Source organism: Carcharodon carcharias, chromosome 3 (assembly GCF_017639515.1).
Source record: "Carcharodon carcharias isolate sCarCar2 chromosome 3, sCarCar2.pri, whole genome shotgun sequence".
Taxonomy (NCBI): Eukaryota; Metazoa; Chordata; class Chondrichthyes; order Lamniformes; family Lamnidae; genus Carcharodon; species Carcharodon carcharias.
Window position 1 is genome coordinate 116573154 of NC_054469.1, and position 24290 is coordinate 116597443.

General features: G+C 40.8%; 1 protein-coding gene across 1 annotated transcript in view; it reads left to right on the plus strand.

Annotated features, from left to right (window-relative positions):
* Positions 1-24290, plus strand: part of LOC121276470 (glucocorticoid-induced transcript 1 protein-like) — a 255740-nt gene that overhangs the window by 208090 nt on the left and 23360 nt on the right. Inside the window, exon 6 of the mRNA XM_041184912.1 lies at positions 1177-1387. Within this exon, the coding sequence (XP_041040846.1) occupies positions 1177-1387 (211 nt within the window). The remainder of the gene's footprint in view (positions 1-1176; positions 1388-24290) is intronic.

Genomic DNA, 24290 nt, shown 5'->3' on the forward strand with positions numbered 1-24290 from the left:
TCGTACCTCCGCTGAGATGTTGTAATTTACAGGCCTTCGTTGAATGGGGGCTTGATTAAGTTTTAATGTGTTACTTGGTTTGTCTGGAAACCTTTGAACAAGGTACAATGAAAATTTTGCACCAGTGCTTCTCAAATGAGTATTACAAGCAAGGAGGTACCATAAGGCTTAAAGGATAACTGTTGAAATACAGGCTGTTGGTTTATAGTGTGAACTGCCTACATTTCAGGAAATGTTTGGTACCAATTTATATTGTGCTTTTGGCGTCAACTTTTTCTAAATCCCCTTCATTGATTCACAAGCATTTTAAAGCAACAAATTGAATTGCTATAATTGGTCACAGTAACACATGGTATATGGCTCCCTTGACAAAAGAGAAACTGAATCAAACATTTACCCAAATGCAGTGTCAAATGGGATTTACCTTATTATGTGTGAAACTAACGTGCATGCTGAAACTGGTGTGTTTCCTTTTGAAGTTGTTTCTTTACAGATCACGTTGAGTGGTGAGATTTAGCAGTATAGTGTACCATTTATTTTTTTAAGAGATTAAGCATTTCTGATTAAATGCATATCTGATACATTTTGAAGCCAGAATTATGATACATTCATGGATATTAATCTATCTGTAGAATAAAGCCATAAGTCTGTAGATGAGATGCCATTAGAACTGTTGATGTTCCTTCAGCGCACACAGACCAACACAGATGACAATATACATCCTGATTTATTTTAATCTTTCTAGCCAAATGCCTCGAAGTGTTCAGTAATCTGAAGGATTTGTATCATATGAGGCACTTTGGTGAGGGTGTTTATTTGAAATCCCGTCAGTTATATTCACATCGATCTGAGGTTTTCTGTGAAATAATAATTAGAAGTAAGACAAATGGACACAGTTTGCGTTTCAGTGCAATCTGCTTTGCTTTATTTTCGTACAAATTCTAAGCCAAAAAATGTTGAAGCTAGTTTATATCTGTGAATTTTATTTTGACAGTAAATGTAACAAATTTTAATTTGTCATGGTTAAGTATTCTCTCTCTAAGGCATACCCTAAAAATGTTCAACCTCTGAGTTCTTGTACATGCAAGGTTTATAATCTTGAGTTCTGTGGAAAGATTAGCATTAACATTTGCTGCTGCTGTTATAATAATGTAGCACTGTTTATTTATGTTCTAGCCCCTGGAGATTCCTGATGGCCACCGAGCACCTTTCCCTTCCCACTACCGCAGCAGCAGTACTCGCAGTATTGACACACAGACACCCTCTGTCCAAGAGCGCAGCAGTAGCTGCAGCAGCCACTCACCATGTGTCTCCCCTTTCTACCCAACTGGATCTCAGGAGGGAAGCCCATGCTCAACAGAAGACCTTCAGTATGACAGGGACAAAGGTGAGAGAATAGGCTTCAAAATGAGTTTATGAATTCTGTTGATGATTTTACTTCCCATTGACCACCTGCACATAGAGTCAGACAGGACTATTGCCTAATTGAATGTGGGTTTTACTGCAAACTGTTACATGGGTTAATCCTACCAGCCATAATTTAAACATGCAGATGTAACAATCCATGCAATACAGAATACAAATAAATAAATTATGCTAAGATTATTCTATCACATTTTGCGGTCATTTGATGGAATCTACCTCTCAAAATGAACAATATCGGTCCAATACAATCAGTGGGAGAAATTATTGTTGTTGTGAATAAAAGTGAAAGCTGCCATAGTCCCAGAGGACCATAGGCTGCTCTCTCATCAGAGGGAGACGACTGGCGGCGAATTTAACCTGAGGGTCATCACATCTCAGGTGAGGGGCAAGGTTGGGAAGGCAGAGCCAGTATGGGAATTGAACCCACGCTGTTGGTGTCACTCTGCATCACAAACCAGCCACACAGCCAACTGCGCTAACTGGCCCCAGTGCCAAATCCCACTTTGCTCTTATGAAGTGTTTACGACATTCAAGATTTGAAATTGCGCATACCAGTATAGAAGGTTTTTGATGCCTGGCATTCAGGTGTTCGCATTCAGGTTCTTGAGACTACCATGTTAATTCTGGAGTGGATTTATGACACAGGTGAGGGAGGAGAGGAAAACATGGTTGCCAATTTTTGTCTTCAACTCTAGGAATGTAATTGGGTAGAGTAGGTCACACGTATAATGTGCATGGCTTTTATCCATTGAAATGTTGCTGGGTCGGGGTTCTATAATGGACGGATGGGCAATCCGTTCCACTACACTACCACCTAGGAGATGAAGATGAAGATATACACCATGGTCTCCTCTACCATAATTACTCCTGCTCTTCCTTACAGTAGTTTTCCATCAGCTTTCCTTGATATTGCTTCTGCTGCCACTGCTCAAAATTTTGATAAAGTATTTACTTTTATTTTAAGTCTAGATCCATTGTAGCAGCACCAGAAGTCATGGTGAGAATAGAAAAATCTGCAGAGAGGAGGGTTAAATTGGTTACAAAGGCTCTGTAGAAGTCTAGATGAGGCAGCCCAGGCTGGTGGTGTTTTGAGAAGTCTGCAGTTCGGAATGCCTCAGTTTTATGTGCCCCCTTTTCTGGTGGGATTTGAAAATACAGAGACAAAGCGAGATTTGTTAGCTCGGGAATTCAAATAGGTCTAGGAAGTTTCTTCTTGACCTGGAAAGTTAATCAGGTAAAAAGAACTTTATGGAATTGAATTAACCTCATCTTGTTTCAGTATGAGCCTCATTACAAATATGAACCTAATTACATTTTTGTCTCAATTTCCCACTATTTATGACTGGTCACTATCATACCTTTTTCTGTTTTAATATTCAACCAAACCTAGCTCTGCATCCTTCTTTGTTGAACATGCAACAAACTAAATATGGAAACAGTCCTCGATACTTTCCAGAAACCATCCCCATTTTGAGCTCAAACTTTGCCTTGTCTCAGTCCAGATCGGATTGTCCAAGTTCCCTGTTGTTAGAGCTGTTACTGCTGCAAACGTTTCTAAACTGCTTGCAAACCTTTAAATTTTTTCATCCTTCAATGGCCTTTAACATGTTCCCAATGAGGTAACAGGCCCACATTATTTCTTAACTCAATCCAGACAAACACTTTTTTTTAATGGCTATTATTCTAGCTTTAACCAATGTCACTGCTCCTTTTTTTCTTTTATCTCTGCTGAAAGTTTTAAGTTGGAAAATTTAACCAAGCCGAGTTTTAATCAAGGCAGTGATATCAGGCTCTCCCTTCATTTTAATTAATGCCACTTATTCCTGGACTTTTATTGCTGATGCTTTGCACATTGGCTCTCTTATACTTCTCATTACCCTCTTCCATTCTGTTTTCCTTCACCCATCCTTTTGAGCAACCTTTGCTCACTGCCCTGAGGTAAGTTTATGCAAAACCTGCCGTGACTGTATTGTTTTAGACAGCCTTCGTCCTTCATTGTATTTATTCTGAGCCTCTCCCCCCTTTGTCCCCATTCATAGAAAGCAACTTCAGATATGTATAAGCTAAAGATGAGGGAGAGACCATTTTTTCTCATTTAACTCATCATTCTGTGGACACGCTTGGTCACCATCAAATACTTAGCCACCTCTTGAATGGCTCCAGGATATTTGCCTGTCCTAATTAGAAAACCATTTATTGTTTTCAGAAGTGCTTCCTGACATCAGTCCTTAATTTGCCTTTCAATAATTTGTACTTATGTGCTTGTACCCTGCAGTCATCATTTAATTTGAAATAGTGTTCTCAATAAATGTTTTTTATTCCACTTTGTTTTTGGTAAACCTGTTTTAGGTCGCCTTTCATTCCCAATCAAAGCTTTCCTCGTAACTTAATTTTCTGGACTAGGGATGAACTCAGTAGTTCTTTTCTACATCAGTTATACTTTGATGTTTTCTTTGTGTCTTCTGACCAGAACTGAACTAGGCTCTGGAATCCCTAAACCTCTCTGCCTCTCTATCTCCCTTTCCTCCTTTTAAGACATTCCATAAACCCACCATTTGACCAAGCTTTTAGTCATCTGCCTCTTTGTCTGGCTCGGTGTCATATCATGTATGATAATGCCTCAGTGAAGTGCCCTGAACTGTTTTATTGTGTGAAAGGTGCTATATAAATATAAGTTGTTGTTGGAGGGTTCAAGGTGTGTGATCAGAACTGTGTACAACTAAAACATGGTGACCTCAGACTTTAAATCTGTTGATGTGCCCTCAGCTAATAGGACCTGTCTAACAGGAATCTTGTTTCAGCCATTTTCCCATCTACCTCCATGTTAATTAGGCTATTGAATCCCTTAAAATTATGCTGCAACCTTGCATGTGGAACATTATTGAAGGTTTTCTAGACCTTTAACTTTATGAGAACCATATAATTTTACAAAGCAGAAGGAAATCAATTGGACCAACGTGCTTGGGTCTGCTTTTTGCTAGAGCAATTTAAAACTAATCTCACCGCCCTTCTTTCTCCTCACAGCAATTTATCTTCCTTTTCTGCAAATGTTGACCTAGTTTTCATCTAAATATGTGGTACTTACTTGCTCAGGTATGCCCTGTGATGAAATGTTCCATATTTCAACTCACTACATAAATACATTTCCTCCAATCTTCTTTCCTCATTCTTAGTTTTTAAACATTTTTTTATTCATTCATGGGATGTGGGCGTCACTGGCTAGGCCGGCATTTATTTCCCATCCCTAATGGCCCTTGCTCAGAGGGCATTTTAAGAGCCAACCACATTGCTGTGGGTCCGAAGTCACATGTTGGCCAGACCAGGTAAGGACAACAGATTTCCTTCCCTAAAGGACATTAGTGAACCAGATGGGTTTTTACAACAATTGACATGGTTATCATCAGATTTTTAATTCCAGATTTTTATTGAATTTAAATTTTACCATTTGCCACGGTCAGATTTGAACCCGGTCCCCAGAGCATTACCCTGGATCACTAGAATACCAGTCTAGCAAAAATACCACTATGCCACCACCTCCCCCTGTTAGTGACAGTTTTAAACTGATGATCAGTCGTTGCTGATTCCTCAGTTGCAGGGTATAGCCTTGTCCTATTCATGCTATCAAAATCCTTCAGAATATTTTAATAAATCTCCTATTAACCTTTTTCTGCTCTTGTGGAAATTGTCCCTTATCCCTCTTTATTACTATAGTTTCTTCTCCCTGGTGTCATCCTACTGAATGGTGTCTATGGCTAATTCTTCTTCTAGAATGTAGGGTCCAAACCTCGTTTTGACCCAACCTTTGTCTTGTACTATGATCTGTTTACTTCTGTACTCTTGGCCACTATTTGTAAAATCCACAATGCCTTTGGTTTATTTTTTGGGGATTTAAATACTTCTATTTGCATTTTCAGAGACTTACGCCACTGTTCCTTCACATCCTTCCACATCTTTATATTAAGTGATCACTCCAGTTCTTATTTTTCCTTCCAAGATGCAACACTCTGTACTTCTCAGCACTAAATTGCATCTGCCTGTTTGCTAATCTGTTTCACTCTGATTTTCTTACAGTCTGCCTTGATATTTGCTAAAATCTCTACCTTTGTGTTTAGACTGAACAGTGATAATGTTCCATTTGCCTGCGTTCATATTACCTATATGCATCATGAACATAAGTGAATACAGCATTGACCTTGGAATAACATTTCCAACCCTGCTCCAACCCATACATTAACTGTAATCTTTTGTTTCCCATCCTATAACCAACTTTGTCACTGCTGCTATATTTCATTACATTCTACAGGTTTGAACCTTTTGCAAATAGACTCCTGTGACATTTTATCAATTACCTGAAAATCCATATACTCAACATGTGTTACATTCCCTTTATCTATATGAAAAATTTTCATCAAAAATACCTATTAAATTTATCAAGCTTGAATTGCCTTTAACAAATTCATGCTGGCTCTCTTTGATTATTCTTTGCTCAGTTTGGCCAGTGATGATGATAGACTAACTGATCCCTAGTTAATGAAACAGAAAATGCTGGAAAAACTCAGCAGGTCTGACAGCATCCGTGGAGAGAGAAAAACAAAGTTAACATTTCGAGTCTGAATGACCCTTCTTCAGAGCTGAAGAGAAGTGGAAATGTGATGAAATTTATACTGTTTAAGGGGGGTGGGGCAGGTGGAGCTGGATTGAAGGTCACCGATTGGAGGAGGGATTGACAAAGATGTCATGAACTAAAGGACAAAGAGAGTGTTAATGGTAGTAGTTAGTGCTAAAAAAAAAAGGTGCTGATATTGGTATAAAGGTAAGAAAGCATAATATGACTATAGCTGAACAAGGGTAGCATTGTGTGAAAGATCAACATGGGACATGTGACAGATGGCCCTGTAGGGAATGGGGTAGAAGGAGGGGCGGTGGTGGGGGAAAAAGGATAGAAAATAGGATAAAACTACGGATAAATGAATAAAAATAAAATAAGTGGATAAAAAATAAAAATGAGTGTAGAAGAAAGGGGATAAAAAAGAAAGGAGGTGAGGATGGAGGAGACAGTTCATGGTCTGAAGTTGTTGATCTCAATGTTAAATCCAGAAGGCTGTAAGATGCCTAATCGGAAGATGAGGTGCTATTCTTCCAGTTTGAGTTGGGCTTCATCGGAACATTGCAGCAGGCTAAGGACGGACATATGGGCATGAGAACAGGGTGGGGTGTTGAAATGGCAAGCGATAGGGAGGTCTGGGTCATGCTTGTGGACAGGCCAGAGGTATTTCATAAATCAGTCACCCAGTCTGCGTTTAGTCTCCCCAATCTGGAGGAGACCACATTGGGAGCAGCAGATGCAGTAGACCAAATTGAAGGAGGTGCAAGTGAAGCTCTATTTCACCTGAAAGGAGAGTTTGGGCCCTTAGACAGTGAGGAAGGAGGAGGTAAAGGGGCAGGTGTTGCACCTTCTGCGATTGCATGGGAAGGTGTCTTGGGAAGGGGTTGAGGTGTTGGGGGTGATGGAGGAGTGGACCAGGGTGTCCCGGAGGGTACGGTCCCTACGGAACGGTGACAGGGGCGTGGGGGAAGATGTGTTTGGTGGTAGCATTATGCTGGAGTTGGCAGAAATAGCGGAGGATGATTCTTTGAATGCAGAGGCTGGTGGGGTGAAAAGTGAGGGCAAGGGGGACCCTACCATGGCTCTGGGAAGGAGGGGAAGGCATGCGGACAGAGGCATGGGAAATGAGTCAGACACGTCTGAGGGCCCTGTCAACCACAGTGTTGGGGGAGGAACCTTAGTTAAGGAAGAAGGAAGACATGCCAGAAGCACCGTTTTGGAAAGTGGCATCATTGGAACAGATGTGACGGAGGCAAAGGAACTGAGAGAATGGGATGGAGTCCTTACAGGAAGCAGGGTGTGAGGAGCTATCGTCAAGGTAGCTGTGGGAGTTTGTGGGCTTGTAGTGAATATTGGTGGACAGTCTGTCACCAGAAATGGAGACAGAGAGGTCAAGGAGAAAAGGAAAGTGTCGGAGATGGGCTATGTGAAGGTGATAGAGGGTTGGAAATTAGAAGCAAAATTGATCATTTTTCAAGGTCCAGATCAGAGCATGAAGCAGCACTGAAACAGTCATCGATGTACTAAAGAAGAGTTGTGGGAGGGGGCCTGACTAGTACTGGAACGAGGAACGTTCCACGTACCCCATAAAGAGACAGGCATAACTGGGACCAATGCGGGGACCCATAGCCGCACCCTTATTTGGAGAAAGTGAGACAAGTCTAGGGAGAAATTGTTCAGTGAGAGAACAAGTTCAGCCAGACGGAGGAGAGTTATGGTGGATGGGGGTTGTTCAGGCCTCTGTTCAAGGAAGAAGTGACTTAACCCACGTGGATTCCAACTGAAGTTCCATCCCTCATGTTCCGACAGACCCAGGATTATAGGTATTTACGGGACATACAATGTTCCTCCGGCTGCTGTTCTTGTCGCATTCTGAGGTCTACACTTAGTGCCATGTGCCACCATATTAACACATTCGACCTCTCTCTCCAGCAGCACAGAATCATCCTATCTCATATCTGTCCTTGTCCCCAGTTTCATTTTATTCTTCGTCTCATCTGATGCCTCAACAAGAAACTTTTCCTCTTCCTTTCAAATGCTAAGGAACGCAAGCTCCATCAACTCATTGATACCAATGCCCATCCAGGACCTCCACCCCTTCCCGTCCCTCTGACCACATCCCATCTTCCAATCCCAGCCCTGGCCGTGTATTCACCATACCCCCTGATCTTCCCCTCTCTGATGCTGAATGTTCAGGGCTCAGCAAAGGACTCCGTTTCATACCCTTACACCCTCATCTCAATGAATTTCGGGCTCGGCACGATGCTGAACTCTTCTTCTGCCGCCTTCCTCTCTTGCTCATTTCTTTGGGCAGGAGTCCCCTCCCTGTTCAACGGATCCTTTCACCCACCTGTAGCATTCCCTCTCCACCTGAACCCCTTACTCTGACCTCTTACCTGCTCTCGATCTTTTCATTGAGAACTGTCAACATGACATCGGCCATCTCAATTTCTCTGCCCCTCTCACCCACTCTAACCTGTTTCCTTAACTTGCCGCACTCTGTTCCCTTAGGCCCAACCCTGACTTTGTTATCAAACCTGTTGAGAAGGGTGGTGCTATTGTTGTCTAGCGTACTGACTTCAACCTCGCAGGGCCAACTCTCAGACATTTCTTCCTACCTCCCCCTGGACCATGACCCCAGCACCGAACATCAAGCCACTGTTTCCAGGACTATCACTGACCTCATCTCTTCTGGAAATCTTCCCTCCACAGCTTCCAACCTCATAGCCTCCCATCCCCAGACAGCCCACTTCTACCTCCTTCCCAAAATCCACAAACAGGACTGTCACGGTGGACTGATCGTGTCAGTCTGTTCTGCCCCATGGAACTCATTTCTCCCTATCTCGACTCCGTTCTCTCTACCCTTGTCCAATCTCTTTCCAACTACATCCGCGATTCCTCTCACGCCCTACATCATATCAACAATTTCCAGTTCCCTGGCCCCAACCACCTCCTCTTCACCATGGATGTCCAATCCCCCTACACCTCCATCCCCCACCAGAATGGCCTGAGGGCTCTCCACTCCTTTGTTGTATGGAGGCCCAAACAATCGCCATCCACCACTATGCTCCTCTGCATGGCTGAACTTGTTCACTCACTGATCAATTTCTCCCTAAACTTATCTCACTTCCTCCAAATAAAGTTGTGGCTATGGGTACCTGCATGGGCCCCAGTTATGTCTCTCTCTTTATGGGGTATGTGGAACATACCTTGCTCCAGTCCTACTCAGGCCCAATTCTTTTTTCGGTACATCAATGACAGTTTCGGTGCTGCTTCATGCTCTCGACTGGACCTGGAAAAATGATCAATTTTGTTTCCAATTTCCAGCCCTCTATCACCTTCACACGGTCCATCTCCAACACTTCCCTTCTCTCCTTGACCCCCCGATCTCCATTTCTGGTGATAGACTGTCCACCAATATTCCTTACAAGCCCACCAATTCCCACAGCTACCTCGACTACAGCTCCTCACACCCCGCTTCCTGTAAGGACTCCATCCCATTCTCTCAGTTCCTTCGCCTCCGTCGCATCTGTCCTGATGATGCCACTTTCCAAAGCAGCACTTCTGACATGTCCTCCTTCTTTCTTAACCAAGGTTTCCCCCCACTTTGGTTGACAAGGCCCTCAGCCATGTCCGACCCATCTCTTGCCCCTCTACCTTCATACCTTCCTCTCCCAGAACCATGATAGGGTCCCCCTTGTCCTCACTTATCACCCCACCATCATCTGCATTCAAAGGAACATCCTCCGCCATTTCCGCCAACTCCAGCATGATGACACCACCAAACACATCTTCCCCTCCCCCGTCAGGCTTTTGTTTACCCTCGTGTGTTCACTTCATTGCAGTGCTAATGAAAGCATGGCACATTGTGTTTGAAGTGCATCCCAGGAAGAACCCAACAGCACAGTTATTCAGACAATCTTGTACCTTAGTGATGTCATTAAGAATCTGCTGCCACAGCTTCCTGTGAATAGAGAAGTGTCCAACCACACCACTGGCCTCTCAAAGCAGGGTGTTTTCAATTCTGTCTGTGAAGGTTCATTTACAGTGAAGCAGGACTTCTGGGAATGGCCCAAACTTTGACAGTTTAGGTAGGTAAATCTCAGTCATGGGCCTATAGGACAACTTTAATATTGTAATTTGGCCTCGTTGCAGAATAAAGCAGAACAGTATTCCCTCTGCTATTTGAGTTTCCAGGGTTTTCCTAAAATGGTTGCTCATGCAGCTAACCTGTGCCTGTTCGTACTTACACGAATGAGTTGTGGAAGTATTTTCCCTCTAACTATGAAAGCCCCATCTCAAGCAAAAGCAGGGCATGCTATCGCAGAACCCTGGTTCAAACCCTTCTTCGTGTAGATTAGTTCCCAGTCTTCAAAAAGACGATCACCTGTCCCAAAGAACAGGATTGATCACAGTTAATCGCAGTCTGTGTTTCTGGTCTAATGCCAGCAACTGCCTTTGTAATCCTCAGTGTAAGACTATTCATGAGGTTCCTGCAATTGCACCATCTTTGCTAGCACTCTTGAAGATTATGGAAACTTCATTCTATTTTTCTACCTTTATCACATGATGTTTACAGTAATGAAAAGTAGTGATAACTTGACCAAAAAAGTACAATTGAAGAATGCAAGTACAAATGTCACAAGTTTGAGTAAAGATAGAAATTAGAGAATGGTTTTTATTCCTACCAGAACAAACTGTGAGAACATCTTCGAACCACGGTCAATCAACACCTATCTAAAAGGGTGCTGGGTTAATATGTAAACAGAAATAAAAAACAGAAAATTCTAGAAATACACAGCAGGTCAGAATCTGATGAAGGGCATCGACCTGAAATGTTAACTCTGTTTCTCTCCCCAGACATGCTGTCTGACTTGCTGAGTATTTCCAGCATTTTCTGTTTTTGTTTCAGATTTACAGTATGTATAGTATTTTGCTGCTGGAATGATATATGTTTAATTTTGAGGATTAATGAAGTGTGAAAAATGCTGCTGGAATTTTTTTTTAGGGCTGGTAGGGAAATACTTTGCTGCGTTAAGCAAAGCAAGGGGAGTAATTACTGATGCATGAACTCAGATTGGAGCAGCTTAATGGACCAAACGGCCTCTTCTCTCACCTGCCTTTCTTGTGCACTTACTCCATTGAGAGATCTGTTTGTTGGAATATCAGCTTCTGGCAGCCTTTTTGCTGGCTCAGCCCTGGCAGCCTGAGTTTCTCCTAACCAGGAAGCTATTCATCTTCCTTTTTCTAAGTCTTGAGAACTGTGTAGGGTAGAATTCTTTATTCTTTGATTCAAAAGCATCATTCATCTTGGCAGTTGCTGATGATGTAGGAGAATTTTGCAAGTTATAGGGATTAGTTAATTAGTTTAAATTTTGACATTTAATGGACATCAGCCACCTGGGGCTTAATTAAGCCATCGGAGAATCATTTCCCATAATTTTTGAGTTTCTTTGCCTCTCCCAGTAGATAGCATTATCGGTGGGTGCAGAGTAACTCCATTTATTTGATGGAGCAAGCTTGATAAGTCTATTGATCTGTCTTTTCATATGCTAAATGTCAACATATGATATGTCCAAGTGTCAATCACATGGAGTAAGTCAAGGCAGCATACTCTTTTTTTCCTGACATTGGAGTAAAAACAAACTATAGTTTTGTAGTGCACATTTCACACGTAAAGAGAAACGCACAAGTCACATGAACAATATATCCAGGTCTTAACATCAAAAATACCTTATCTAATGTGCCTCTTTGCAGCAAAATTTGCCATCTGACACTGAGGTACAATCTCATCCAATGAGGTGTCTAGGGTGCCTTTTAATTTAAAAAAAAATCTTTCCTTTAGTACTAATTTCCGTTTCTACCCCTGGATGCAATATTAACTCACAGCTAATGGTTAGGTAAGTAATTTTTCCTTAATCATTTGATAATTTTTGCATCAAATTGCGAACTGCAGGTTTTCATTACATGCCAGTGTACCTTCGATTAAATCAGTTGCCTAAGGTGGATTGATAGAATGGGAAAATTCTGTTTTCTACAACAAAATGATTTCCTGACTGATGCAATGCAGATCAGCCATAGTTACCCAGCATTTTGACAAATGTAATCAATCAAATATTCATGAACATGATCAAAATAAGCCTATTTACACTGAACTACAGTAGGTAATAGTGACTTTTAGGAGAAGGCAAGCCTGAACATTTATCAGTCTAGACTGACTCAGTTTACAAACAGATTAAATGTTACAGGACTGTTTTAACAAAAAGAAAGATAATAACAAGATAGCGGTACTTTTTCAACTAGGCTGCTACTTTGTAATGAAAATTGGCTACTGTATATAAAAAATGTTTTATATGATCCTCTGTCACTTTTCATGATACAAGGTTAGTGCCAAGAAATTATGTTGAACGCAGCATAAAATCAGCCAGCCTAATTTTGTTTCTTCATAAAGCAAATTAGGAAATTTATGAGACAAGGCCGTTTTGGACAGATTCAGTTGATTAAACAGACAAAGCAGGGCTGTAATATCTTGAGCTGTGTTATGAGTGTAATTTAAAATTTAAGAAATGGTTGAAGAAAAGTCGACTTATGTTTGTAAGTTCAAATTATCTGTTTCTGGAAAACTAGCTTAAAAAATGTTTGTCACTCCTTTTCTTTGATAATGAGTTGTTGCAATCTTGATTAAGTCTATGAACTGTCTCTTTTCTTTCTCTCTCCCAGGCATCTGCCAACTCTTGAGTTGACTACTAGAAAGTGCAAGAGATCAGTCCTGGCTGACTCACTCGGCCTTTTCATTTGTTCCCATTCTTCTCCCTTTCATCTCCCGCCCCCTGCCCTGACTTTACAATAAAGCATTCTATCGTGTTTTCTTAAGCTCTCTCTATTTTGGACTACCAGCAAGTGCGTCAAAGCTCCTCAGTGTGATTCTCTGTGTCTTTCCTATAATGTTATAACCAAGATTAAAAAATTGCCCATTGGAAAATGTTGATTATCAACCCATATCTAAGCACTTTGTAGTTTAGTGTGTTGACAGTTTCTAATGCTGTGCCACCACATTGCTCATATAACTGCTATGAAATAAGAATTGTAACAACAGAAAGGAAATGTTGTCTGTGACAGTGTCAGATGAATTAATTTGATATAGTTTAGTCAGTGTCAATATAATGCCAAAATTCTCAATAAACATGAGCATAGATGAGTTTCCCTCTAGACTTGACTATTCCAATGTTCTCCTAATCTGCCCCTCATCTTCTTTCCTCCATAAATTTGAGTTTGTTCAACTTTGCTGCTCTTTTCCTACTTCACAACATCCATCACCTCTGTGCTCGCTAACCTGCAGTGGTTCCTGGTTTCTGAATGCCTTCATTTTATAATACTCATCCCCGTGTTCAAACCTTTCCATAGCCTCGACTCTCCCTATTTTTATAACCTCCTCCAACCCTGCAAGAACCCTGTTCTCCCAATGCTGCTCTCTTGTCCATTGCTCGCTCCTTCACACTACCAATAAGATGCTGTATGAGTACAAGTTGTTTTTTGTATGACTGTTCCCAGATCATAAGCAATGAAATGTTCAATTTGGTAATGCCATCAGCAGTCAACCTGCCCATAATGAACTAAATTTTCTTTAGAAGCGCTGAACTCTAAATGCATTTCCTTAGGATTGCCAACTGGTAAGCTTTAGTTATAACTTAATTTTCTAGGAAGCATCAGTCTTGGAAATGGTTGGGCTAAAAATTTGACTGCCTTGTTTTTTTGGGGCATGGAGGTCATGATTTGCAACCTGCTCACACCAGTTCCATCAAAGGACACAACCCAAACACTTGGTGCTCCCACCTTGCTACCTTGATTTTATTGTTCTGGCTGCTGGTGCCCTCTTAGCACTGCTGTCTGCCTCTGCATTTAGCAGGGGGCCAAAAAACATTTTGAAAGTAGATGATGCAGCCAGCCTGCCCTTCTTAAAAGCAGTCTGTTCCCTGTTAAAGGAAATGATGTGCTGAATAATATTGCTTGAATTTACAACATTTACAACAGGGCAGAGGAAGGGTTCCAGAATGACGGATTCAGCACTGGAGGCATTAGTGATGGAGTTGGGCAGGAGGAGCTGCCATGATTCCATGGGGTTCAGGAGGTTCTCGAGGACCATCCTCAAAAGGGAGTGGAAACAGATAGCCAGGGAGGTCAATTCCTTGCATTTGGATCTGAGGACCTCGTTGCAGTGCCAAAAGAGGTCAGGTAACCTCGTGGGTGGCCAAGGTCAGTGAATGCATCCTAACATGATAGCCCACCACAGCACCAACCTCTCAGGCTGTTCAATGCACCCATACCCCCAGTACCATTCCCTGGCACTGAGGACTCACTCCTAACAGTCATACACTCCACCTCACCCTCACAAGCCTACTAATGTTGCCACCCTCAAAGACACCTTTCACTGCCATCACATATCACCAGCTATTCATCTATGGCAGAAACATCAACCAAACACAGCACTACACAATCACTGACATTCTGTCTTCTCTCTTGCAGTACAAGTTGGAACACAACAGAAGGGAGAAGAGCAGAACCAGCAGGGTAAAAGGATCCCTGCTTCTCCTGAGCCCGATAAAGGAGATGGCTCTCAGCATCATGGAATCAGCTGCGAGAGAGCCTGTGGTATTCGGTATCACTGAGAACATTGATGATGATGACATTTTCCTGCCTAATGCCCCTTCTCAACTCCCAGCTCGCCCTCATTCTGCTATCTGGCATGGTGAACACGCTGCTGATGATGCCACCATGGACCTCTTGCTTCCTGCCCACCACCCCCCCACCCCTTCCCTTACCGATTTCCTGTTTTCAGACACCCAAGAACTGCCTCCTGCCCAGCCACAGCAGCCCCCAGTAGAGAGAGAGAGAGAGCAACAGCGCAGCATGAATGATCTTGATCTGACACTCTCAGTCACCAGCTCAGATACTGGCAATGCACATACCTTGGGGACATGTATTGAATTGAGATCAACAGATGGCACAAGTAGCCTGCAGCCACACCAGGGTGAAAGGATAGCTTGTTTGCCAGTTCACAGGAGGGGTGGTCGCAGATGAGTTCAGCTGCAGAAGACTCGATTAGGACCGTGGAGGAGAGCGGATTCCTGTGGAGAAATGCTGGGTTCATTGGCTGGCCTGTCAGACAGCCTCCTGTGACTTTCAAGGAGCATGAAGGAGTCTGGCTCCAAGTTGGTAGAAGGCATCACACAGACCTTGTGTGGGTGGGTCACCTACTATTCTGCCATTGCTGAGGATGAAGCAATACACTCTGGTAAATCCAGGAATTCACAGTACCTCCAATAACACACCAGAACTAGTCCTGTAACATTTAATCTGTTTGTAATTTTGCGATAGCAGCAGTTCCTAAAAATTACCTTACCTTCAATTTGGTTGCCTGACCCTTTAGACAACAGTAGAGCAGGATCTATCTTGCAGTTTAGAATTTGATGTTTTCAGAATAACACGCAAAACCATTGCCTGGACCTGTGTGGTCCTAATTAGATATCCTGACATCAGCTGGCTGAGCTGTCTGACAACAGGATAACACTTTCGCAGCCTTCCAACATGTTCTGGGGAAACTAGCCAGGGACCTCTTCTCAAGAAGGTGTGTTGAGCAGGCCCCGCTGGAATCGGCTGAGGTGCAGTGTACTCCAGTGAAATATCACTAGGCCTCTGGTTGTGAATTTAGTGCCCTTTACATTAAAAAAAATCCTCATGCAGATTCGGAAAATGTGTTCTATGGAATAATCATATATACTATGGTCCAAATTAACTAGACTGATAAAGAAGAAAGTTAATGAACCTGTTTTTCTTTGTGTTTTCCCTGGATGGTAACTTCACTCCCCAACAAATACCAATTAACATCTGACATTCGCTGATGTATGCTTGACATTTCTCAAAGAATAATCTAGGAACAGTGGCAAGACAATACTCTGAGGAGATGGGGTTACAGATAATACACTAATCAGTGCATTTCATGGGATGATTCTGTTTGACTCTAACTTTCCTGCAACTTCTGATGCTATTGAAGTTCATAATAACTTGACTTGACTGAGATAATTACGCATTAAAATCATTGACAAAAATATAAGACGCAGAATGTAACAAGTTAGACTATTCAACATGTGTAGTATTAAAGCTTTTGTTCCCTCCCTCTTTCCCTCCACCCCCTCCTTTCCCTCCCTCTCTCTTCCCCTCCCTCATCCTTTTCCTCCTTCCTTTCTTTCCTTCCTTCCTTTCTTTCCTTTCCTTCCCTTTCCTTTCCTCCTTTCTTCCCTTCCCTTGCCCCTCTCCACTAGCCCTGAACCCCCTCCCCGTCACCCCCTCCCTGTGTCCCCTCCTTCCTTCCCACTTCCCTTCCTCCCGCCCTCCCCGTCTCCCCCTCCCTGTAATGCTGTATGTTGATTGAATTATTTATTGAATTGCAGTTGTTTCATGGCATTAGCACATGATCACTACAATGATTCATGTTCTCATCCCAGCTTTTGAACATACCAGTTCAATGGATCTTAGTTTTTTTTATGATTTTTAAAATCCACTTTTCTATACAAATGTGTTTGCATATTAACTCACTCAATGGCTACAGCACAATGCTGGTTGAAGAGTTTTCTTGAGAAGCTCGTATACACCAATGCAATATTTCTCACTAATAAAGTTGAATCACCATTCTGACTAATGTATTGCTTAGGAGCCAGTTTTTGGAATGCAACAACTTTTGCTCCATGTAGAGATGGCAGGCAGGTCTGGGGTTGTATTTCATCTCATGGTGAGCTCCTGATTCCTATTGTTCAGTGGTGGCAAGTGCAGGACTGCACGTCTACAATAGGAAAGTAAAAATAACTTAGCAAGTAGTTTTTTTTAAATACTATTTGTGAAGTTAGGTTAATGTTAATTCCTAATGACATGTCTGTACCCTTTACTGGAGGTCTAGAGAAAGAGTGAGGGTACAAGATTGAATTCTGGCTAAGCAGCATCCTACAATTGACTGGATAGAATATGAGTAAATTCCTAGAGATTTTTAAGTTTGGCCCAAAGTAGGCATCTATTTGTGTATCCCTGACAGCAGCCCAAGGCCACAATCAGGAGGCTGGAACTATTTTCAAGTTCAAGCCACGTTTATATCTGATTTTTGTGCTTTGTGCACTAAGAAGGTGCTAACCTGACCATTTTGGTGCGACAGAAAATTGGCCAGCTTCTGCACAACCCAGTGAGCAGGTAGAACTTGTTGGGGAGTAAATCCAGAGGGAGTGAGAACAGGCTGCAGTGGATTAAAGGTTTTTGTGGGGCAGGAAGAGCATGTATGATCTTTTCAGAGTGGCTTCCAATTAGGCTACTCAACACCTGGAAAAAAAATGGCAATTGGGACCCACAACTGGATTACGACCCAGATTTGCACACATAAGCAGCCCCATCGCCCCAGTCTGTTTTGGGCATAAGTGCCAGCTGTCCATTTAAAGACCTGCCTGAAAATTGAAGCAGGCAAGCAAACGAGCCCCCAACAGATTATCCTTTACCAGTTGCCTGATTTTCAGACATGATCGGATGGCCTGCTCCCCCTCTCCCATTCAGTGAACCAGCAAATTGCTGAGGGCGGCTAGCATAGAGGCACTGCCACAAATGGCCCATAGGAGTATTATGAATACCACTGCATGAGTACCATTGCCATTCTTCATGGGTCTTATTGTTATACCGAATGGCTTTTGTGTATTGTCAGTTAGTGATATGACGGTAGAATTGCAACTTCTGCATGAATTCTAACAAATCCTCAAGGTAGCATTTCTCTGTCTCGTTAATGATAATTTAAAGCAAAAGTTGTCCTCTGCTTTGAGGCAGACACAGGATATATTCTGCTTAGTCCTTGGCTTATAATATCTGCAAGAGTTTTTAAAAATGAAAAGACTATAGCTATAATCATTAAATAAATAGTGGCTTTCATTAAATAAAATACTTTGGCAGCTGTTGGTGTGGAGCACACATGTTTTTGCTTGGCTGTTAGAAAAGCAAAACTTTTAAAATCTTTTAAACTATCCAGCTCCATGGATAGAAAATTACATGGGAGACAAATACTATTATTTGCCCACAAAATCATTAGATTTTAATAATGTAGCTAATTACTGAAATATTGAGTAAATTTAAAGATGTTTGACCCTATACAAGTCAAATTGGACTGTTTAAATCTGCAGATTCTTGAAAGACAAAGGGATGAATGAGAAATGGCTCTAAAATGGAAGGGAAAGCAGTAGAATGTGAATCATGTATTCTGAGAATCAGTGTAAGTAGTGGAGGCAACCAACACCTGCATAGGGGACTGTGTCAAATATACATTTGTAATGTTAGTAGATGGTGTGCTTGCCGACTGGGTTGGATGCAGAAATAATGGAACTCCAGACCAGGTTCCCTTCCTCAGTTGTGCATGCATTAAGGTTTTAGACTTGATAGTATTTTCAACCTTTATACACAAGATGGTGTGCACATTGGGTTTGTGTACAGGTTATAGGGGTTGGTTGACAGGACATTACCCCCTGCACCACTTCATATCACAAAATCCAATTTACGTTTATGGATGTTCTGGATTACCTTATTGTATCTAAATTATTTTAATGCGAATTGTCATAAATAAGTATGTGTATATGTGTAAATACATATATTAATTGAGTTGCTTTATAGTTTAATCCACCATCCAAGTCATAAGCTAGTAAAAGCACCAGCATTAACTTCCAAATACGATTTACTGTTTGAATCTTTTGTTTTAAAGTGTCTTAGATTGAACTAGTGGCAGTGAAATTCATGAGGAATACAAGAATCTGTCAGGTATAAATATATATTTATTATGGGAGGTTCACTGCTGAAAGAAATTACAACACAAAATGTAAAACTTGTTCAATATGGCACAATCTTATCATGTACCTAATATATTGGAGAGCATTTCATGAAAAACAGTATATAACATGCTGATTTTTAATTTAAGCTTGAAATATTGTTGTGAATTAACACTGTTGTTTATGTTAGTTAATAAACTGGTTTGTTTCACAGCATGAAACACACCTGTGCTACTTTTGTTAATTAAAAAAAAGTTGTCCTAAAGACTTTATCCAATGTTTAAGAGATCACTACTTTGTATGATGCTTTGATACAAGACTATATCATTATTCAGCAAAAGTAAAATATAGAAGGTTTGTTGCAGTCAAATGAGATCTGTTTTCTTTTACAATGCTGTAAGCTCTTGGAGTCACCAAGATATGTTCATGGAATCCTGAAAGAAATTAAGTGGCTTGATACAATAAGTAGATTCTATCATATTGTGACAGTAATCACTTAGCTCTACATATAAGTTAAGAAGTAGAATTGCTAGAAAATTGAGCAAAATATAAAGTAATACCTTCTCCTCTTGGGACAGACTCTTATAAATTGGAAAAACATAATTTACAAGTGTGAATGCACCACAGTAACAAGAAGTGGATACCTAACTAGTAAACAAACAAGGCCGTTATTTCTCTACTTGCCTGTAGCAGTAGTATGGTGTGCGTTCTGGGGTAGACAAGCTATTTTCTATCTGGTGGTAGTCAAAGAAGAGTGCCAAATATTCACCTTTGACCTTTGTCACCTTATTTCTTCTCTCCCCTTTTTTGCTTTATTACCACCAAGGGTAGGAACCCCTGATTAAACATCGCTAAAGCTCTGCTCCATGCATGTACTTAGAGTCAAGTTTAATATGTGTTGTGCAAGAAATGACCATACCCACATAGTCAAGCTACATCTTGATATCTATTCACTGGAATTCTGCCAACAGAGATTGAAGAAAGTGACTGCCACAGTGTGAAAGCCATTCACAATATTACCCTTCTGTTTCTAATATATTCTTTACCATTTTTAACAGTCAAAATTTTACCTTCTCTGTTCTGTATTTTTATGGCTTGATTTTCATTAATTTTGGACTTTTTTGTTTTGCTTTCTTACAACCTATTTTAGGCTGAATTGATAATATACTCTGGGAAGTCACACTATGGTCTCAAGATATACTACCGCTTTCACGTCGAGCACCTCAAACCACTTTGCACTGATTCCAAAGTGACAGAATTAATGCTTCTAAATGATTCTCCCTCAAGGCTAATCATGTTTCTCTGTTGAACACCAACACAAAACTTTTATATAGAATATTCCTCTTCTAGGAATATTAATGTTGTGAAAATTTCTGCTTTAAATTTATGAAAGTCCCCTTCCAAATGTGAAGAGAAACACAAATATAATTTCATTGCAGGGTACAGACTAGCTGCCAAAAGTGCTTCGGTTAGTTCTGCATTGGAATAGATGGATCTCTAAGAAGCAAACACAAACTGAAGCAGTGCTTGAAGTGCTTACTCTCAATACTAAATAAGTTTTGTGCATACGTAGCATTCAAGAAACTTTCCAGCTGAAATGGGATTTCCAAGTAGAAGTATAGTTTATGGAATAATTTTAAATTTGCATGTAAATCAATTGTTTCAGTAGTTAGATGTCTCAGGCAATAGTAGGAAGGCTATGTATATGTAAAATACAAAACTGTGCACCCATCTGTTTTAATGACATTACTCACCCCATCCCCATTAGATTACCTTTTAAACTGGAAAAACTATACCTTTTAAACTGGAAAAACTATAGAAGCATGGGGAGAGATCAATGCAGTTCTGAAACCTTCCACATTAATCACTTTCCATACATGCCATTCTACAGAAAAGAAATGATGATTTCATAGAAAATTATAAAAGGGGAGAAACACTAGTGATTTTAAATGAAATATGAGTGCAACTTTTCCTTTTACCTGTCCGTATGACAGATACAGAAGTGGTTCAAAATTGAGTGACCTGGCAATATTTATATGACTAAACAATATTTTACAAATGGTGCTTTCAGTGTTTCCCAGTTTTGCATTATACCTGTACGCTTCTTATCATAAAATATCTTCTCATAAATCTTTCCCAGAAATAGGTGGTGTAGTACTCGATCTTTAGTGATTGTTGAAAAGTGAAAATCAGTTGACGGATTTATATTAAAATTTATTCAAAAATTTCACTGGTGCAATTAAAAAATAAAGCACTGTGTTGGTGGCTGCCTTATGTTTACCCGCATTCTGCCCCACCATCCTTTGTGACTCTGAAACCCAGATATCCAGGTGGACGTTCAGGAAGTTCAGCTTTCCCTGCCAAGGGCAGCATTAGCAGTCGAAATCAGGAGGCAAGGACTCACGAATGAGGCACTGCAGTGAAATATTTATTTCTACGTGCCACCAAGGCAGGTAAAGATGCTTTTCAGATGCCCTTGCTATTGTTTGCTTAGCTAGAACTGTGTAGTCAACAGCAATTTCCAACTCTATTAGATTATCATAACATTACTGTGCATGATTGCAAGTGAATGTTAAGTGTTCAATCAAAAACAAAAAAGTGTTACTTGGCCATAATTAGATTAAATGGAGCTTAGACTTAAAGGGGAAAAGGCCCATACATAGATTGAAACTATAGCTGGGCCAGGTATCCTCCCTTTATTCAGTCAACCATTTAATATGTCAAGGATTAGACACCATATAATGGACATAATATTCTTATGTTCTTAAAATTGTATTTGAATCCTGTGATTTTTGTTTTGATCAAACTGTCTGTATTTTGGAAATATTCAGTGTCACCTTCTCATCTCCCTCTTCCCTGTTGTAGAAGTAGTTTGATCACTCTGTCAATATATGTCCATTTGAGAACTATTTTTTTTCATTTAAACCTTCTTTCTCCATTTAGGGAAATGTAATAATGCGATTCTTGCATGTATACTTGTACATCAAGGATCTAGCAATGTTGCATTGTCAGTAATTATGTAAAATGGTGATGTGAGCCCTGATGTTGTATGGTTCCAAACTAGAAGCCTGTTTTTGTAATGTGTTGATATTTCTAACAGTAAACCATTTAATTCCATAAAATCAATGTTTTGACTGCAAGGTAATGTGAAGGTCAGGACACGTGTATTCAGGAAGATGCAAGATTGCCATTTATAAAGATGTGTTGCATCCATCCCAGATTGAGTCAGCTACTTCTTTCTCAAAAGTGCTAACACATGCCGGGATATGGTTCTTCCTCTTTATACCATGGAAGTATACAGTACAGAAGGAAACAACTTGACCCTTCATGCCTGTGCCAGCTCTTTGAAAGAGTTTTCTACTTAGTTCTGCTCCCCTATTCTGTCCCCATTAGCCCTGAAAATGTTTCCTTTTCAGCATATATGCAGTTCTATTTTTCAAGTTACTATTGAATTTATTTTCACCACATTTTCAGGCAGTGCGTTCCTGATTAGAGTCTGGATGGTGAGTGTCAGCGATATTTCAGTTGCAAATACAAGAAGTGATGATTATCATGCAACATTATTCACTTGTGTACCAGGCAACAAAAAGTTTGCTAAACCCTTCATTCCCCCCTGCTCCTCCACCAAAAGAATCAAGTTTAGTTTCCCATAAGTTTAAATTTGGAATAACATCTTTTAAGAGAAGTATTTTTTTGTGCCAGTCAATAGCTGTCAATAGCTGGCACAAACTGCTTCTTTAATCTTGCTTGCCATTTTTCCCTGAGAAAAAGCAGTTTTTTACTGAAAAAATGAGAAAAAGAAAAGAATCTGGTTTTCTCCTTCAAATCCAGTGACAATAATATAAACTGTATATCATGAAATATATGTGTTGTTCTGGAATAGTTATAACATCGCTGAGCTTGTGATTTTATTTTCTGCTTAAAAAATACGCAGGCTTACTTGGTATCTTTAAGGAGGGAATTCTGCATTAAATGGCATGTTTGGAACAATGAACTTTTGTTTGAAAATCTTCATTATTCTCTTCCTGTAAACTGTTGATGTGTTAACAGAGGAATAATGTTGGAAAATGTTCTGAGGTATGCTGTCTAAATTTTCTGCTCTTTCGTGGAAAGTTATGCTGAAAGGAAGTTATTCTCTTTATTTTCTTGTGTATGTTCCTTGTTTATGATGCACATGCTAAATGTATTAAATGCCTTAAAAAAAAACATCAATGCAGCATTGATGCCATACAGGCCATATCCTTTTTGATGTCGCCTTATTTAATGTCCTGTTCCAATAGAGTGAGGGTCACCAAACACACAAAAATTATAACTCATTACTACAAGGCATCAATAGCTATGGTGGTCTCCTGTAATTATGTTACACTCTGGTTTGCAGCCAAAGCATTTGCTAATTTGCACTTCATTGTGTGGAGTGTCTGCTGCCAGCTCAGTAGCCCTGTATTTTATACATGTAGGTGAGAGACGTCACTTGTTATAGGATGAGACGTGCTCCTTTAACTCCAGCCTGTGGAAGGAAGTTTTACTTTTCCGCACAAAATATTACCTCTGATTGTTTAACCCCTTGCTTTGCGTGTAACCAAAACGGAATCCTAGAGCATGAGAAATTATCTATTTAAAATGCTGGTCTACTTTGTCACCTGGACAAGAATCTATCCTTGGTGCCCCCTCCTATTTTTAATCTACATGGTGTCCTTCAACGACATCATCAAAGGGTACAATGTTAGTTTTCACATGAACATTGACGACGCCCAGCTCTACCTCACCACCACCTTTCTTGACTCCTCCACTGTTGCTGAATTATCTGACTGGTTAACTGAAATCCAGTGCTGGATGAACAGAAATTTCCTCCAATGAAATATTGGGAAGACTGAAGCCATTGTTTTTCCCCGAACTGTTAGTTCCTCCATTCCCTAGCTACCTGCTCTGTTCCTTTCTGGAAACAGTCTGAGAATAAGCCAGCCTATTTGCAACCTTGGAGTCATATTTGATCCGAAGATGAGTTTCCAAGCTCCTATTGTGCCAACACTGTTCACCTCTATAACATCGCCCAACTTTATCCCTGACTCAGCTCAGAAGATGCTGAAAAGCTAATTTTTTATTCTTTTGTGGGATGTGAGCATCATTGGCAAGATCAGCATTTGTTGCTCATCCCTAATTGCCCTTGAGAAGCTGGTTGTGTTGAGCTGCTTTCTTGAACTGCTGCAGCCCATCTGGACCAGGTACATCTACAGTCCTGTTAGGAAGGGAGTTCAAGGATTTTGACCCAATAACAGGGAAGGAAAGGCAAAATAGCTCCAAGTCAGGGTGGTGTGTGGCTTGGAGGGGAACTTGCAGGTGGTGGTGTTCCCATGTGCCTGCTGCCCTTATCCTTCTAGTTGGTGGAGATCGCAGGTTTAGCATGCTTTATTGAAGAAGCC